Source organism: Felis catus, chromosome B4 (genome assembly GCF_018350175.1).
Source record: "Felis catus isolate Fca126 chromosome B4, F.catus_Fca126_mat1.0, whole genome shotgun sequence".
NCBI lineage: Eukaryota > Metazoa > Chordata > Mammalia > Carnivora > Felidae > Felis > Felis catus.
The window spans coordinates 73849191-73866969 of NC_058374.1; the positions used below are offsets into that span (position 1 = coordinate 73849191).

Consider the following 17779-nt stretch of genomic DNA (forward strand, 5'->3'; position numbering starts at 1 on the left):
ATGAGTATGCTCTGATCATTCCTCAGGTTGCTGTTCTATCTATAAGCCCAAGAATATGCTAATACTTTCTCAGAGCATTATTGTTCACAAAGATCAGACTTGAGGTTGTTACCTGAAAGAACACCAGGTGTGCATGGGCTTTGAACCGAATACTTACATAAAAAGTATGATCCCCGTGTTGGCCATGGCGTAGGAGAGGCCCAAGATCCCACTTCCCATGATAGCATTACTCAGGTTGAATGAAGACATTCCAAAGGAGGTGGTTCCAGGATGCTTAAAGAAAAAGGGGCACGTTTGAAGCAAATATTTGCCAAAAGGGTGACCTCTTTCAAATTATTCTTATTCTCACATTATCTTTGCTGGAGAAGATTATGGTTCAAAATTGAAGACTAAGATAAAATCACAGTGAACAAAAGCTGTTACTTCAGTAAAAGCATGTAATTTTCAATGGAATGGAATGCTTGGTTTTAGCAAGGGTCTCAGTAAAAATAAAAAATACAGGCTGAGTAACATAAAGAAAGGAAAGCATGTATGATTGCAGACTACATTTGGGTTAGAATGATTTCTCCAAAAAACAAATGAATTTCATAAATGATTTATGTAGCCATATGGCGAACAGGAAAAACAAGTCCTTATTCCAGTAAGGGCCTGAATAAACAGAGAATGTGCTGATCAAGGCTTGGAAAATTTCAGTCACATTGTTTTCCCACAGAGACCTAGGTAGATCAGACACCCTCAAGTCCTGTTTACTGCCTGAAAGCAGAGATTCACTTACATGTTCATCATCGTAATCTGCCAGCTTCTTTTCCCCCAAAAATCCATTTGTCAGGAATTTCTGACTTTCAGCATCTTCGTTAGTAAATTGACTGAACGCACATAAAAAAAAGAAATAAAGTAAAAACATCTAAGTAAATGCTCTGAATTGTATTTGTTTCGGGTGACCTAAGTAACTGGATCAGGGAGGAAAAACAAGGCGCTGAAACCTTTTCCCCCCTTCTCTTCCTTGTCTTCCTTCCCCCCTTCTCTTCATATCAGTGGTCTTCCCAGACCAGCAACTGCCCTCCACTTATGAATGTCCTTTGGGAAGGAGAGACGAAGTTAGGAAAGGAGAAAATTTTTTCAGTTGGCATCTTCTTTTAAGCCACATTTCTTCTTCCCACATTAACTCTGCAAGAAAGAGAATGACAGCTAACGCGGTTTCCATTTAGGGCCCTCACAAAGAGAGGGTACCGGAGCAGTGACTGAGTTTTCTCAACTCCTGCCCCACTATAATCAGATGATTCTCTCAATTCAGTAGATATTTGCTAAGGGCCTAGGCCTGTGATCTTCAACTCAGTCGATGCTCGAATATCCCTGTGAGAGGAACTTGCACGCCCCTACTCTGAGGATGAGGTGACCATGGCTCAGAAAAGGGAAGTACCATGCCTACACCCACTAGGCTCCAAGTCTAGGGTCTTCCATGGCGCCCTGCAGCCCCAGGCAGGGCCCTGTAGCTGGTATTTTTTTCCTTTTTTTTTTTTTGCTCCACCTGTGTATTCACCTATCCCGTGCTGGAATGTAGTTCAATGGTAGCTCGGTGTCGTGTTTGGTTTTTGTGTCTGAGTGTGAGGATTTTAACTGCTCTGGAAATACATTTGGCTTATTAGACGATGAGAAAGGAAGAAAAGCATTAAAGACACCCATGAAATTGGAAGAGCCGGGAAGGAAGCAGGACCTTAAAATGTCACGATCTGTGAACACCGTGGTGATTGTGGGCTACTTGGGCAGAGGCTGGCAACTGCACATTGCCTTCCTGTACAGGTCCCACAGTTGTCTGCCAGGGGTTTTGAGGATATAGATCTACTACCACCACGTTTCCAAAAGGCTTGACTAATAATTATAGGCGATCTGTACAAGTTATCCTTTGTAATAGAAGCTAATCCTGAAAATATCTTGCGAGCAAGAGGGACAACCAGGTTCCTTTTTGAGAATGTGGAACAACGTAAAGTGTATGCAGGACCAGCTGACAAAATTACTAAGCTTTATGTGCTTTTCCAGATGCTTCCCGTGCACAAGTTAGGAACATTTCCTGGCATCCTCCTATTTCTTATAGGGAGCGTCGTGCCCTCAGATGCTGCTTTCTTTCCTCCCCGCACTAACCCCCACAACCCCCTGCTCCCTTTTGGTGCTTTATTTCAATCGTCGGTAGTTAATATACTTGCTGCGTGGAGACTGGTACATAACGCTCATAGTTGGAAACAGACAATAAGATGAAATGGAGCCTAAAGCAGGCCTAAGGATTATAAAGCAAAAGTGTCATCTAGATTTAAACTCTGGAATGCCAACATTCTTTTTTTTTTTCTTTTTTTTTTTTTTTTTTACCTTAATCAATACATTAGAATCCTTTAGTCCAGGAGTAGTTTTTACAATGTAAAATGTAAAAGTAAGTAAGAGTTTCCTTCTTGAGTCGTTCGTAAGTTTTTATTTTGGCATGTGATGAATTATAATAACACATGACAATATTGGATAAAATATATGAGAAATGTTTTGAACGTCTTAAATGTTTTGATACTGAACCCAGCCTGTATTGAAAACATAAGTATAATGATGTCAAATAAATGAATTGTGAACTTTTGGGAAATTAAACGTATTTAGGGGAACAATCCAAACCAAATGTAAGCAAAACCCATCTTTTAAGAGTGATTGTAAAATTGCAAAATGATGACCCGTGTTTGAGTCAGGAGTTAAAAGCTAAGGCACTGTAAGTGGCCCAGAACACTCTATACACTTTTAACAAAAGCATTCCTGCTCTTTCCATTATGGCTTTCAGAGCCCAAATCGAATGACCCTGTAGGACTGTTCTCGGGCGGGCATCCCCTTCAGCTCGGCCACCTCTGCAGAGATCACATCTGTGCTCATCTTTCTCAGAAACGAGAGCCATCAGAGTTGATCAGTTTACTAAGGGTGATGAAGTGGAGGACAAAGAAACAAGGTTTACTGAGTATCAGCGATCTTTCAGGTATTCACTTCACCCCGAGAATGGTAGGTGCTGGTTTGTCATTCTGCATTTTTCACTGAGGCTTCCGGAAGATACATATCGTCTCCAAACTCAGATATCCACTCTACAGATTCCAGAGCCCTGTGTTCTGCCACATCATGCATTCTCAAGGATTGCTCAACCTAGAAAACACCACGATTTGCATGTCTGTGGCCTCTCTGGTCCAACAGCGTGAAAGTTTACTCCACTGGCTCCATGGAGGAAGAACAGTGCTTCCTCCTGCGGCCTTTCCTGGATGTTGTGAAATGAAGTGAGCTGTCCTTGTCTAAGGATATTCTCTACCTCAACCCGAGATTTGGTCAAAAATTTCCTTCTAAGTGTCTTAAGTCGTGCATCATTCATGTTATATACCATACGGTGAGGAGTTAGTTTACTTCATCAAATGGCTGTTGTGCACCTATCACATTCCAGGCCGTGTGATTTGTGCTGGGGCCACAGAAGCCATTAGCCTGTTGTAGCAGTATAATGACGAGAGAGGGCACACAAAGGAGCAGGTAGTCACTTCCACCTCCGGACTTCATAAGAGTTCTGACTTTGAGCTGTGCCTTGAAGGATGAATGGTATCAATAGAGAGAAAGGGGCAGGTAGGTGGGTGACACTGAAAGAGGATATTCCAGGCAGATGGAGCAGAATGAGTGAAGGCACAGGGAACTGGGAGTGGCTCAACAAGGCTTCCCTACAAAAAGGGAGCAGAGCAAGAGATGAACAGGAGAGCTAGGCGAGCGACAGATCATTGCCAAGCAACGTGTAGCCCAATCTTTGTCTTATAGCTAATGGGGAGCCACTGAAAGGCTTTACCGAGGGATGGAACAGGAGTCCCTTGGCAACTGTAAAAGATTACTTTTGCAGGGATGTGAAGAGCTAGTTGGGGGAGAGCAAACTGTAAGACAGGGAGACCAACCTGCCTGTTTTAATAGGCGACAGATAAGGACCTAAAGTGAGATGGCAGTAGAATGGGTACACAGAAGTGGGTGGATTTCAAGTATTCAAAGAGGTGGAACCAACTGACCACAATCAAACATTGGATGTGTGGTTTGAGGGAAGGGACAACTCAGGGTTGTTAATCGGGGTCTTCAGATTGTGTTGCTGTATGATAGTGGTGACTTTCACTGTGGTGGGGACTCCTGGAGGAGGAGCAGGTTTGGAAGAGAATTATAGGAGTTCAATATTAGACATTACAAGTTTGACTTTATACATGAGGCGGTTCTGACATGTGAGACACCCCGTACAGATGTGCAGCACACAGTTGGGTATAACGATCTGAAAGGAAGTGGAGATGTCTAACAGGCCCAAGACGTGGCATGCGTTCAGTGGGTGAGACCGTGATAGTTGTGAATGAGCTTGCTCACAGGACACTTTTAGTGACCAAAGAATCCCTACAGAATTCTGGAGACGCAGCAGCATTTAAGGGGCAGTCAAAGGAAGAGGGATCAGAGAAAATAGTCCAAGAGGTAAAAGAAATGGTAGGCTAATATAACTGGAAGTATCCTATATTAATGACACAAGAATGCTATAACTTCAATTCTAAATTAGTCACACACAGTCTAAATCAGAGACACAGAATAATGATGTAATAATGAATACTTTAGGATCAGAAAGTTGATGTGTTAACATCGATGTCATTGTTATCTCTCAAATAGGTAATGAATTGAAAAACATTATTTCTCACATCCACAAACCTCTCATTTTTCCATGGAACCTGGTCATCTTTAACCCCATACCTGCTCATTGCTGCCTTTTCTAAATTTCCCATCCCAGTGTAGCCATCTTGAACACTTTCTCCACTGATGCTCTCATCATCAGGTTCGATGTTGACATTTCTCAGTTCCATGGGATCCATTTCAGCTGTCAGCGCTTCTTGTCCACACACAAGCTCCTTCAGTGTAAACAGTAGGCTGTACCTTCAGCTTAAGGTTCTTCCTCTTTGGGCTGATGTTCAGAACACTCTGTTCTGTGAGCGGAACACAAAATAAACCATTGTAATTTTCTTTGACTAGATAAATGAATATAGAATCACCTACTTTGTGTATGGTCTCTATAAAAACATGGAAAGAAAGTAAACTCCTGAAACTGTCATATAAATATGTCTGGCAAGTTTCCTTTACCCAATACAAAAAAGGGAAAATCAAAGAGAAGAAGGAAAATCATTAATAAATTGCTCAATCAGCAGATATTTATAGAGTGCCTATGTATATCAACATGGCAAGTGTTTTACTATTCACTGTGGGAAGAAAAAAAATAACACCTGGCTGTGATCTTGAAGAAGCTTTTCTGTTTGTAAGCAAATTGCATGGTTTAAAAGAAAGGAAAAGTGAATTGTTGACAAAGACTTAACAAAGCAGAATCTAATGGTCTGCTTGAATTTGCTAATTGGGCATGAAAGAATTAACATCACCAAAATGCTTGATAACAGGCAACACAGGATAGGAGGATCATGCTAAGGGAGCTGCTTTCCAGGCACTTGGATCATGAAGCCAAGATCTTTGAGTAAGCATCAGTCAACGTCCATATAAAAATTAAAATGCATTTTAACAACAAAGAGACTCAGCTTTTAGGTTCTACTCTGCCTTTAATGCTTTGAATCCCAGCACTTTTCTTTTCTTTTTTTTTACCTCATTTTCATAGTAACATAAAAAGGGGTGGACTGGCATTGTGTTTAAAAAAAAAAACAAAAAACTGTGAATCCATCATATGTTGTTGACACAATTTCTTAAGTTTTTACTATTAGAATCAGTCCATTCTTTAACTGTTATAGTGGGAGAAATACTATCACTCTTGGAAGGTGTTCTCAAATGTGCACTACCTGTTTGGTAAGAAAATCCTGAGCACAGAAACTAACATAAAAATTTCTCTAACTCATGAAATCCACAAGTCCCCTGACAGATATAAAACAACCACATGGAAATGCCTCTGCAATCCAGTGAGCTAGTAGCACATCTGTGGAAGGAACACTTGACGAGTTCACAACCCTAAATTACAAAAGCCACATGAAAACTCAGGAAGAACATCAGTAAGCATGAGATATAAGATTCATACTTAAGTAACTAGAGATGGCAAAGCAATTTACTTATTTCTTTTTTAATTAAAAAAAATTGTTTTTCATGTTTATTTTTGAGAGAGACAGAGAGACAGAGCACGAGCAGGGAAGGGACAGAGAGAGAAGGAGACACAGAATCCGAAGCAGGCTCCAGGCTCTGAGCTGTCAGCACAGAACCCAATGTGGGGCTCAAACTCATAGACCATGAGATCAGGACCTGAGCCGAAAGTCGGACGCTCAACTGACTGAGCCACCCAGGCGCCCTGAGATGGCAAAGCAACTTAAAAGAGACTTTACAACATAATAAAAAGTAATAGGAAGATTCAAAATAAGAAACAAAATTCATAAAATAAGAACATTGTAAAAGATCAGGCTTATTTGAAAAAGAGCTGAAAAGGAATTCTTAAAAAAAAAAAAAAAGTCATTGAAATAAAGAGAACTCAGCTGAAGGGAGAGTCATGAAACTGGAAGATAGGTCCATGGAAATCACTCAAATTATATCACAAATAGGTAAAGAAAGACAAATACAAAGTTAAGAGACATGGTGGGGGGAAGCAAGAATAAGAAATTTAACATATTCTTTTTTAAAAATTTTTTTTCAACGTTTATTTATTTTTGAGACAGAGAGAGACAGAACATGAACGGGGAGAGGGTCAGAGAGAGAGGGAGACACAGAATCAGAAGCAGGCCTCAAACTCACGGACCGTGAGATCAGGACCTGAGCCGAAGTCAGACGCTCAACCGACTGAGCCACCCAGTTGCCCCGAAATTTAACATATTCTAATAACCCTCCTAATATGAGAAACATGTAAGGCCAGGGAGAAACAAAATAGAAAGACATAATGGCAGAGAATTGTCCAGAACCAAAAAAAAGATAGTAGCTCTCAGGATTAAGAAAAAAAAAAAAACATATAGTGTATGTATTTTAAGTAGAAGGAATAAAAACGAATATATTCATGAACATGAGGTTGTGTGTGTGTGTGTGTGTGTGTATAATAACAAATGAAAAATTATAAAAAACTATAAAAGTCAAAGAATGGAAGACATGCGTATGGTTAAAGAAAAAAATAGAAACTTGTGTTAAATGAGTAAAAAATTTTCTCACCCATCACACAGACCAGTTTCGCTTGAGAGCAAGAACCATTAATGACCGTTTCTATTTTTAGTTCTTTATATAAAGTTAGTCCTTCTAAATTATTCACTAAAACCTCTGAGATGGTTTATCAATTCTAGACTCGTGCACATGACAGATGAGGAAATTAGTGTACTTCTTTCTATCCATCCTCTCACACACTTCTAATTGTTCTGGTTAATGAAATGCTTTTTATGATATTGAGATTCATAATACTTTCATATTATTCTGTAAAACAACTAAGTCTCGTAATTTTCTGTAGGTTGTTTTGAACACTAAAAACCAACAATCAGCATTTACAACATTATGATTGTGTTAATACTATGCTCCAAAGAACCAGTGGTATATTTGACAGCATAATAAATGATATAGAAGTCCTCTGTGATTAAAACTTTGAAAGTGAATTTTTCATCACTGTTACTTTCTGAATGGTCTCCTCCTCCACACTTGGGGTCTCACTCAGCTGCCAATGTCCTCTGAACACCATTCTATCTTCTTTCTTCAGTTCATTTTGCATTGTGCTGGAATCCACCTTGATTGACTCCTCTTACACAGTGTGTCCATGTTTGTAAACAGAATTTCTGAGTTGTTTCACATTGGAAAAATGACTTGGCTTTGCCCTCAGACTTGGTCTGAAGAAGTATTAAGTAGAAAAACAGTTTATTTTGTTAAGTTTTTATTTAAATTCCAGTGAGTTAACCTACAGTGTAAATATTAGTTTCAGGTGCAGAATTTAGTGATTCAACACTTCCATACAATACCTGGTGCTCATCACAAGTGCACTCCTTTATCCCCATCACCTGTTTCACCCATGCCCCCACCACTTCTGCTCTGATAACCATCAGTTTGTTCTCTATAGTTAAGTCTGTTCCTTCGTTTGCTTTCTCCTCTTTTTCCTCCTTTGCTCGTTTGTTTTGTTTCTTAAATTCCACATGTGAGTGAAATCATGTGACTTTCTCTGACTGACTTATTTCTCTTAGCATGATACTCCCTAGCTCCCTCCATGTCCTTGCAAATGACAAGATTTCATTCTTTTTATGGCTGAGTAGTATTCTATTGTATAACACACATTACTTTTAAGCTATATCTATTTTATTTATTTTTAATTTAATTTTTTAATGTTTATTTTGAGAGAGAGAGAGAGACAGATAGAGTGCAAGTAGGTAAGGGGCAGAGAGAGGAGACACAGAATCTGAAGCAGGCTCCAGGCTCCAAGGTGTCAGCACAGAGCCCATAGCAGGGCTCGAACCCACAAACTGTGAGATCATGACCTGAGCCACAGTCAGATGTCCAACCGACTGAGCCACCCAGGCGCCCCCTATTTTACTTTTTGACCTGTCCACTAACTATTTTTCACAGTCATGTTTTGAGTTTATAATAACTTGGTTTTGAACTTCTCCCTCTTTTTTTCATCCTATCTTTTTATGTTTGTTTTGCAGATGCAATATTTCCTCAAATCTTTCTAAGGACGTTGATTGGAAGTTTTCAAAAGCTTCTTTTGCTCCTTACATTTATGTATTTTTTTTTTCTGGAGTTAATTCTGTTTGTTCAACTTGGTCCTTCTCTTGCTTGCTGGTTTTCCTTAAATTCTTAGTGACCTTAGGTTGTCTATCTTTGTGAATGAAGGGGACATGGGTTAACTTAGGTAGTACTTGAGGTTGCTCTTAAATCTTGCAGGTTTTGGGGCACCTGGGTGGCGCAGTCGGTTAAGCGTCCGACTTCAGCCAGGTCACGATCTCGTGGTCTGTGAGTTCGAGCCCCACGTCAGACTCTGGGCTGATGGCTCAGAGCCTGGAGCCTGTTTCCGACTCTGTGTCTCCCTCTCTCTCTGCCCCTCCCCCGTTCATGCTCTGTCTCTCTCTGTCCCAAAAATAAATAAAAAACGTTGAAAAAAAAATTAAAAAAAATCTTGCAGGTTTCATCGATGGGTTGCTCTCTTGTAGGTCCTGTAAGTGGCTTCTCTGCAGATGTCTGTGTATGGAGCATCCCCTGAGAACCCCACTCCCAGACACGGGGGGCACTCTAGGAGAGGTTTCTGTGGGAGCAAAATGCTGTCATGTGTTTTCCTCGTGGATAGAGCTTCCATTCCTGCTTGTAACTCCTCTCTGTCTGCTGTGGAGGCCCTAGTGTCTTCTGTAAAGGCCCTAGATCACAGCCTTATCCTTTGAGCGAAGGCGGCAGCCCAAATGGGGTAAGATGTCCAGATTGAGGTTCCTTGGTGACCCCCTGGTCAGTGGTTGCCAGTGATCCACACCTTCTCTTCGTGTACGTTGATTTAACTTGGAGCTGCTGCCAGGCTTATTCTGGGGAAAAAAAGCCCACATACCTTGGTCTACCCTGGCTTCCTTCTCTCTTTCACAGACTTTTCCAGTGAAAAATATCTGCTCTCTGCCTTTGAAGAATGCTTCCAAACTTGTGTTTATTAATGACACTGATATTTTTTGGAACTTCTTGGTTTTTTCTTTTAAACAGTATTTTGCTTAACACTTCGTTGCTTAAATTTCTCAACATTAGGTCCTAAACCCCCCAGTCTTCCAATCTACTCGCAAGACTTCATATCCCAAGGACTGCTCAAGTGACATCCTTATCCAGGCCTCTCTTCTCTCCAGGTGCACATGTCCAGTGTCCTAACTGATGTATATACTTGGATATCTCAAAGGCAGTTTAAATTCCATGTGACCCAAATCTAACTTGTAACAGTGTCCTCTTCTTCCGATGTTTCCTAACCAGAGAATATCGTTACCATTTATCAAGTTACTCAAACTGGAAGCATGAGTCTTCTCTTAAAATTTTCCTACCTTACCCCCACATCCGGTCCTTTATAAAGTCTGGTTGATTTTACACCTAGTCAGAGTATTTCTCAAGTTAGTCTACTACTGTCTATTTCTGCCTCCATCAGTCGTGGCCAAGCTACCATCATTTCTTCTGCTGTCAACTGTAACAGTCCTAATCCCTGTCCTTGAACCCTCTCTTGCCTCTCTTCTCCGGCAATTTGCTTTTCACACAAAAAACGAGAGTGACCTTTTAAAAACAAAACCTGGATCATATTTACTTGCTTAAAACCCTTTCCTGTCCTCCCCTTGTTCTTAGGAGAAAATCTAAATTCTCAACATGGTTCTACAGGGTTCACCCTCTTTTCTGGTTCCCTCTCCTCCCCACCTCACTGTTCTAGCTTCATTAGCCCTGGTGCAGTTGCAGGAACTCAACAGGTTCTCTACCGCCTCAGGCTGTTTGCACAGCTGAGTCACGGTACCTGGAATGCACTGTATTCTGTGCTTTAGTCAACCCCTCTAGGGGGTTCCCAGAATATATGTGGCAGTAGGCCTGGGGGCTTCAGTTAAATTCCATTTCATTGCATATTTATTCAAAGGAACCTCACTGATTTTATTCATATTAAGCTAACCTGATATAAAAAAGTATATAAAATGTGGCAGTACTTACCACATGCCGACACTGTTATAGAGCTTCATATCTATTAACAAGGATCAGAAACTCTGGCTCTGATGATAAATATAACGTGGTATAAATCTTGGCCGAATTAACTAACTTCTGACATTTCCGTCTTCCCGTATGTAAAATGAGGGTAATATTATTTACCACAAAGCAGTGCTATCAGGATTTAGGAGATATCATGCTCATCAAAGTTTGGCACGGAGTAGCAGTAAATTCCTGTTCTTTCTTTTAATAATCAGAATTTAATTGCTATTTTTATCAGCATGCCAACATATATAGCATCTTACATGTATATCTACAGTTTTCATAAAAGAGGACTTTAGAGTTCTCCAAACTCAGAAAAAATGTAAGCAAGGTAGGTATCCTTAAAAATATGGGAATCGAGACTTAATCTCATGCTGTTTGTACCATATATAAATCATTACATTCTCTTTTGAAGATGACATAATATAGCCCATGAAGTATGAATTAGTGGTTTAAGATCTTGGCCCCTAATCCTGATTTTGGTCCTGGCGAAGGGATATCTTCTCATAAAAGCTGGGACACATCTTCCTATCTCATATCTTTAGCTCTAAAGATTGTATGACTGGCCACTCAAGGAAACAGCCAAGAGCAAAATTTAAAAAGAATTAGAACATGAGAAACTAAATATTCTGCATCATGTGCCTGTAGCAGAAAGTACATACTTTGAAACACTCAGCGCATAATTATTAAAATTTACTAACATGATTATACTTCAGTGTGGAAGTATTTTACAGATGGTATTTATTCATTCAACAAATATTGAGAATGAAATGTGGGCCAGAAACTCTGAAAGATAAAGCACGAATAAGACAGAATTGCTGTAGCTGATGAACTGTTTAGTAGAAAAAAACAGATTTTGAACTATTAAAACATAATTTACATTTTCACTTTTTCTCTAAATAGCTACTTCTCGAACAATCAATGAATCATTGCATGGGCAGACCAGAAAAGAATGATGTTGGCATACACCTTGATTGAAAAATATAATATATGTAATATACTATATACGGTACATTATATGTGACATTAAAATAGAATAAAATGTTCATAGACACAGATTCTCCTGCCCCCATCTCAGTACACAGCACTGTCATTAACCCAACTGCTCACAGGAAGAATCTGGCTATAGGTATTGACACCTCTCATTCTCTATCCTGAATCTTTCTATCCATGTCCAATCTATCACCAAGTCCTATCAGTCCTTCTTTCAAAATTAAAAAAAAAAAACAAAACGATTTTTTTCATTACTCTTTAGAATCAAGTCAAATTTCCTACTACGTTACAGAGATCTCCCTACTTGAACACACATGTTGCTCTTTAGGCCCAAACTGAACGGCACCTCCCTTCACTCCCTGGGCCTTTTTCATTTCTCCTTGCCACCTCGGGACCTTTTAACATGCTGTTCTTTCCACCTGGAATGTTCTTTCCCACATTCTTAAACCCAGGTGTCTCCCGAAGTTAAAAGAATCTGGAAATCTTTAAATGTGGTCAGAGAGGCCTGCCATCTAAACTAGACCCCGGTGGGGGAGGGGGTGGTCATCTGCATTGTTGCTTCACTCATTCGTGAAGATACAAAATCAGAACTGGAAACGAAGGTATTTAGGATACTATTACTATTAGAAGGCTTTGTTTTTTCACATTTATTAAGTGCTATCTTAAATGTCATCATAGCTGATTCCTTATGTCCAAATTCTAGTTACTAAACATTGTGCCTTGTTTGAATAGGTGCCCAAAAAATGCAGGCTGGAAGATTCTCAGAAAAGCAAACTTGTGTGTTACTTATGTAGTTCAACGTCAAAGAAAGACCTCAAATCTGGGAAGCCAAACTGTCCTTGAGTCAAGAGGCAAAAGTTATGACCTTTCCTAGTGACTGTAAACATTTATTTTACCTGATAAGGGAAAGGGAAAAGGAAGCTAGCACTGGCAGAGCATTTCCCACCATCCAGTCTGTCTAGTCTTTCATGCCAAGTTCTGATGAATCTACCCTGAAATCTAGGTTTAGGTAGCAGATAGCCTGACATCTCATTTACCCTTTGGTTGAGCAACTGGGAAGTAGCTGGTCATACAACTTCTAAGAGCCAAATGATCTTTGCATCCAAGCAATGGACTTAAATCCACACCCCAAATGTACCTTAGGTAAATGAATACAGCGTTAACAATGGAGTCAATCTAACATTACCTTTATATTAGATTCTTTTAAACAGTTTCCCCAACGGTGTCTTTCTGGTCACATATTGAGAGTCAGATGGCTTGTTAGTCTGTGGCATGATTTTTCACAGAAATTAGCTTCCACAAAAGCATTTGGTATCATTCAGTCTGAGGTACCTCTTAGAAAAGAAACTGCCAATGGCAGCAAAACTGTTTACTTGACTACTTCTATTGCTGGTGCTAATATTTTAACATTTCCATTCCTTTCCTCTACTCAGCCATACCTTAGAAATAGTACCTGGGGAGAACTAGAAAAGTTAAAAGAAATAACCCTATGTTGAGATCTTTTCCTTTTGTAAGAAGATTAAATGCTTGCTGATATAAGCATAAAGCAGTCATTTGAATCATATAAAGGACAATTCATAAAATGTGAATATGTTAAATGTTATTTTCTTATATTTTATAAGCAAAATAGCATTTCTAGCTCTGTTCTTAGATGGTAACAGAGGTTCTCTATCATCTTAAACATGAAGAAGCCTCTTATATTTGTGCATAAGTTTCAGTTCCTATTTCCTCAAACAGTAGTTTCCAGAAATGTAGAAAGATCTGTCCCATATGATATATCAGAGTGAATTCTGTATGCTTCATGTATTAAAGCATGATATTTCAGAACCTGAATTGTGGATGCAATAAATTCTAAGATGTCAACATGCTTTATAATAGATACTAGATTACCCTCAGAGGTACTTTTTTAAAATAATTTATTTTACTTTTTCTAAAGCAAATCATATTAAAACATGGTTATAGAAAACACAAGAATTTAGTCCTCAAAACTGCATTTCTCAGTACTTAAATCTTACTGATATACTTCATAGGAGTAGAAAAATAAAGACTTTCAAGAAAATCCAAAAATATCACCTAAATATAAATCTGAACAACTGGAGGGTCTTGGCCTATAAAATAAATGGTAGTCTTTTCTAGAAAACACACCTAAATTTCTTCAGTGTGTCAAAAATCAAACTTTCAGCCAACTGACCATGAATGTGATATATATCATCAGTTTAAATACTTTTTTCAATGAGTTAGGAAACACTCTTTGCTACCACCTGGGAATTTAGGTGAGACCCTTACTTTATGTTCAGCAAGATACCCAAAATATGCAGATACTTAAACCCATGGAGAATTTCCCCCATCTGATTGATAAATTTGAGGAATATAGCTTTATTTTTAGATAATTGATTCTAGTCCTTCAAAACCTAAAGCTATGTTTCTATTCTTATTCTCATATATATTCTTATATTCTATTCACTTTTCCAGTTTCTTTTAGTAAATTTGCTCTAAAAATACTCCTTCATTAAAATGGACACATAAGGGGGCGCCTGGGTGGCGCAGTCGGTTAAGCTTCCGACTTCAGCCAGGTCACTATCTCGCGGTCCGTGAGTTCGAGCCCCGCGTCAGGCTCTGGGCTGATGGCTCGGAGCCTGGAGCCTGTTTCCGATTCTGTGTCTCCCTCTCTCTCTGCCCCTCCCCTGTTCATGCTCTGTCTCTCTCTGTCCCAAAAATAAAAAATAAAAAACGTTGAAAAAAAAAATTAAAAAAAAAATAAATAAAATGGACACATAAGCAGCAAGGTAAAACACAACTGTGTCTTTTGCATTTACCAATGGTGCAGCCCAAACTCTTAGCCATTGATACCTGCTGCAGTCATGGGATGTTCCTCCTTTCATTGGTTTTTGTGGGCATTTTTGTTTTCAAGACAAGGAAAATCTTTAATGTTATAGCATTTGGAATGTACTTCTAAAACCTTATAATTTTACTAAGACAAATTAAGTCAACTCTTTACTCAGTGGTTAACCAGGAGATGTAAATAACTAAATACTTGTTACCTAACCCTTTTTTCTCTTTTCTATTATCCACTGTCCTAATTTTATGCTCAAACCTAAAATTATCTGCAAAAGAAAGCTGCAGTCAAGATGTGGGTAAATAATTCCAATTTTATCTTTTTTAAATGAGAAAAGAATTGCCCAAGTACTATTTTCAAACATTTGATTTGTAATAAATAATCAACACCATAAAAAGAAGAAGGGAAGCATTATCTTAACACTGCAACTATTCATGTAAAAAGAACTTTACCTTAATTATTTATCCAGTCCTGTGCGATCTTTCTGGAATTGTTTGAAATGGCAGACCCCTGCGACAGTGTTGACTTATATGAACCTTTGGGGCTCTAGACAATGATTTAAAGACCAGTGGGCGTGAATGAGACAGGCCAATCAGACCACCACCACCTTGCCCCAATGTCTCCCTCTGTCCAACTTGCGTCAGCTCTCAAAAAAAAAAAAAAAAAAAAAAAAGAGGCAGCTAACTCAGTTGACTGTTGTACATTTGGATTAAACATCAGTTACACCAATTTCTATTTGTTTGTAGAATTTTGGCTTTTATACAGCAAAATACTCATTTACTGAAAGTTTTATCTTGACTGCTCTCATTCTGTATGAAGATGATATAAGTTGGTAGATAAAGCTTTTGGAAAATTGATGTTTCTAGGTGTATGAACTGAAGCCAAAGCATAATAATACAATAATAATAGTTATGGAGTCTGATTGTTGACTGAAGCATTATAATCAGAATGCATAGAAAATATTAGGTATAGGGGATATATATTCAAATATATTTGAATTTCTGGCTTATTCGGAGGAAATTTTATAGAATGACAGACACTTCCAAATGGCACCAACTTACTTAAGGCACCGCAAGATTGAAAATTGTAAGCTCTGTCTACCACTGTTACCATTCCAAAGGCACTGAGCTGAATAAGCACAATGCTATTTGGAGTTTTTTATTTAAAAAAAATGTTTAGAGAGAACACGAGTGGGAGAGAGGGGCAGAAGGAGAGAGAGAAAGAGAATCTTAAGCAGGCTCCTCCGACCCTGAGATCATGATCTGAGCAGAACTCAAGAGTTGGACGCTCAACCAAATAAGTTCTCCAGGCACCCCTGTTTGGAGTTTGTACAGAACTTCTAAATGAACATTTCCTCCTTTTCAAAAAATCTATTTGGCTTTCCACAAATTAGAGAAAGTCAAAGTGTGTTGGCATATAATTTGTTCTGTTATGAAAATGTATCAATTACACATATCGGAGTGAGGTGAAAAAAAGATTAAAAATCAATCCAGAATTCAGGGTTCTTTGCCTTTTAAATATTTATGACATGAGTGAACAATCTGATGACCAATCAGAAGAAATGTTAGATTACAACACATGGGTCAGCTCTCTATTTCTCTAAAAACACAACTAAGCATTGTTCTTTGAGTAAGAAATTCTTAATAGTTAGTGCCCTGCAGCAGCTTAAGTAAAATGTCCATTCACCCCTTTCTAATTTCCTTTTCAAATGTGCCCATTTGGTCTATTAACTTTAATATGGTATCTTGGCTTGTATTTGTGTCTTAGTTAGCTTGTTCTTTATTTTTCAAAATCACTCTGTAGATTTGTTTTTTTGTGAAAATTATTATGGCCTAGGGAAAAATTATAACAAATATATTAATTTTAACTTCAGAAAAATTTAAAGACTATTCCTTTTCAAAGCACTTCCATTGTTTAAACTGTGATCTTTCCAACTTAAGATTTTTCTTTTTGCAAAGTTACCAGATGAGTATAAGATTGAACAAGCAAAAACCTGCACTAATTGTTAGAAGATTAAATATCTGTATTCTAGTAACATTCCATTTCATAGTGGGTCAGCTGAAAAAAAATCTAATATGTGAATTTCATTCCATGGTATCTTCATATTAAAAAGGATAGAGATAAATGTATAAATCACTAAAGTTTTCCTCTCTTAAAATTTTAGTTTAGATTTCATTTATAATTCAGAGCTTCTTCAAATACGCTAAATTATAGTAAACTAGCATATCAGATTAAAAGAAAAAACACACATAAGAGAGGTCTATATTTCTTCTGAATCTATTCTAATTGCAAAATTCTTATCACAAACTTTGCTAACACTGACTTAAAACTCAAATATATACATATGAAAATTAATTTGATAAAAGTTAGCTAAATTAAAACAGCCTAGGAGCTTGTCTGACTATTTTCTTCCCTCAATTTTTGACATGTTTAGGTATTTCAATTAATGAAAAAACATATAGTCTGCTTTTGATGAAACTCATTGTAACTTGCCTTTCATCAGGAAAACAGACTTAACGCTATAGTTTCATGTTCTACATATTTCTTAAAATCATACGTGATGTAATTTTATATACATTTGGTAATAGGTCTTTGCTCTTTTGATTTTTAAAGCCTGGCAAATGCAACATATTCATTTAGTCTCTGATTTGGCTCCAGTAGCACTCTAGGAAGAGGTAATGAACCAGAATACGTACCGACTTTAAAAAGTGAATACAATGAAAAATCTGTGGGTAGTGAAAAATGAAGCAAGTCTGGGCAAGAAGATGACAAACACTTTAACTGATCCTTCATAAAAGGAATTCATGTAAGTGTTACCAGGAGCAGATATAGGAGACTTGGTACATGGGCTAAGGAGAAAGGGGACCCAAGGGATAAGATATGACCACATAAAGGGATACCTGACTTCCCAGACTATAACACAGTTAATGTCAGCATAATGCACAGGACTCTGGAAGATGAAGAGTCCCCTGGGGCTGAAACCATCCAAGAAGGAGTTATGGAGCCCATGGACTTTGAGGAGGACCTTCAAAGTCCACATGAGATCCCAATAGGTAGAAAGAAAAAGGAAAGGCATCCTGGGTGAAAACTGTAAACAGACTAAAGCGTGTTCTGGCAAAAAAAACCAAAACAAACAAACAAACAAAAAAAAAAACATAGAATGGAATAGTCCAGACTGTAAAAGAAGCTCAGAATTTTAATGATAAGGATCTCTTGAAGGCTTCTGAAAAAAAAAATTATAAAATCAGCAGGAAGGGGAGGCAGGTA

General features: G+C 38.3%; 1 protein-coding gene across 2 annotated transcripts in view; it reads right to left on the reverse strand.

The window, feature by feature from the left end:
* SLC38A4 (solute carrier family 38 member 4) overlaps positions 1-17779 on the reverse strand; it is a 70915-nt gene that overhangs the window by 25516 nt on the left and 27620 nt on the right. The window contains exons 1-4 of one of the 2 annotated variants that reach the window (XM_019834842.2): positions 14965-15119; positions 4759-4988; positions 776-866; positions 158-273 (exon numbers count right to left, since the gene is read on the reverse strand). In XM_019834842.2, coding sequence (XP_019690401.1) covers positions 158-273; positions 776-866; positions 4759-4877 — 326 coding nt within the window. In that variant the 5' untranslated portion in view covers positions 4878-4988; positions 14965-15119. Of the gene's footprint in view, positions 1-157; positions 274-775; positions 867-4758; positions 4989-14964; positions 15120-17779 lie in introns of those variants that run through there. The other variant, XM_006933639.3, reaches the window with a different exon arrangement.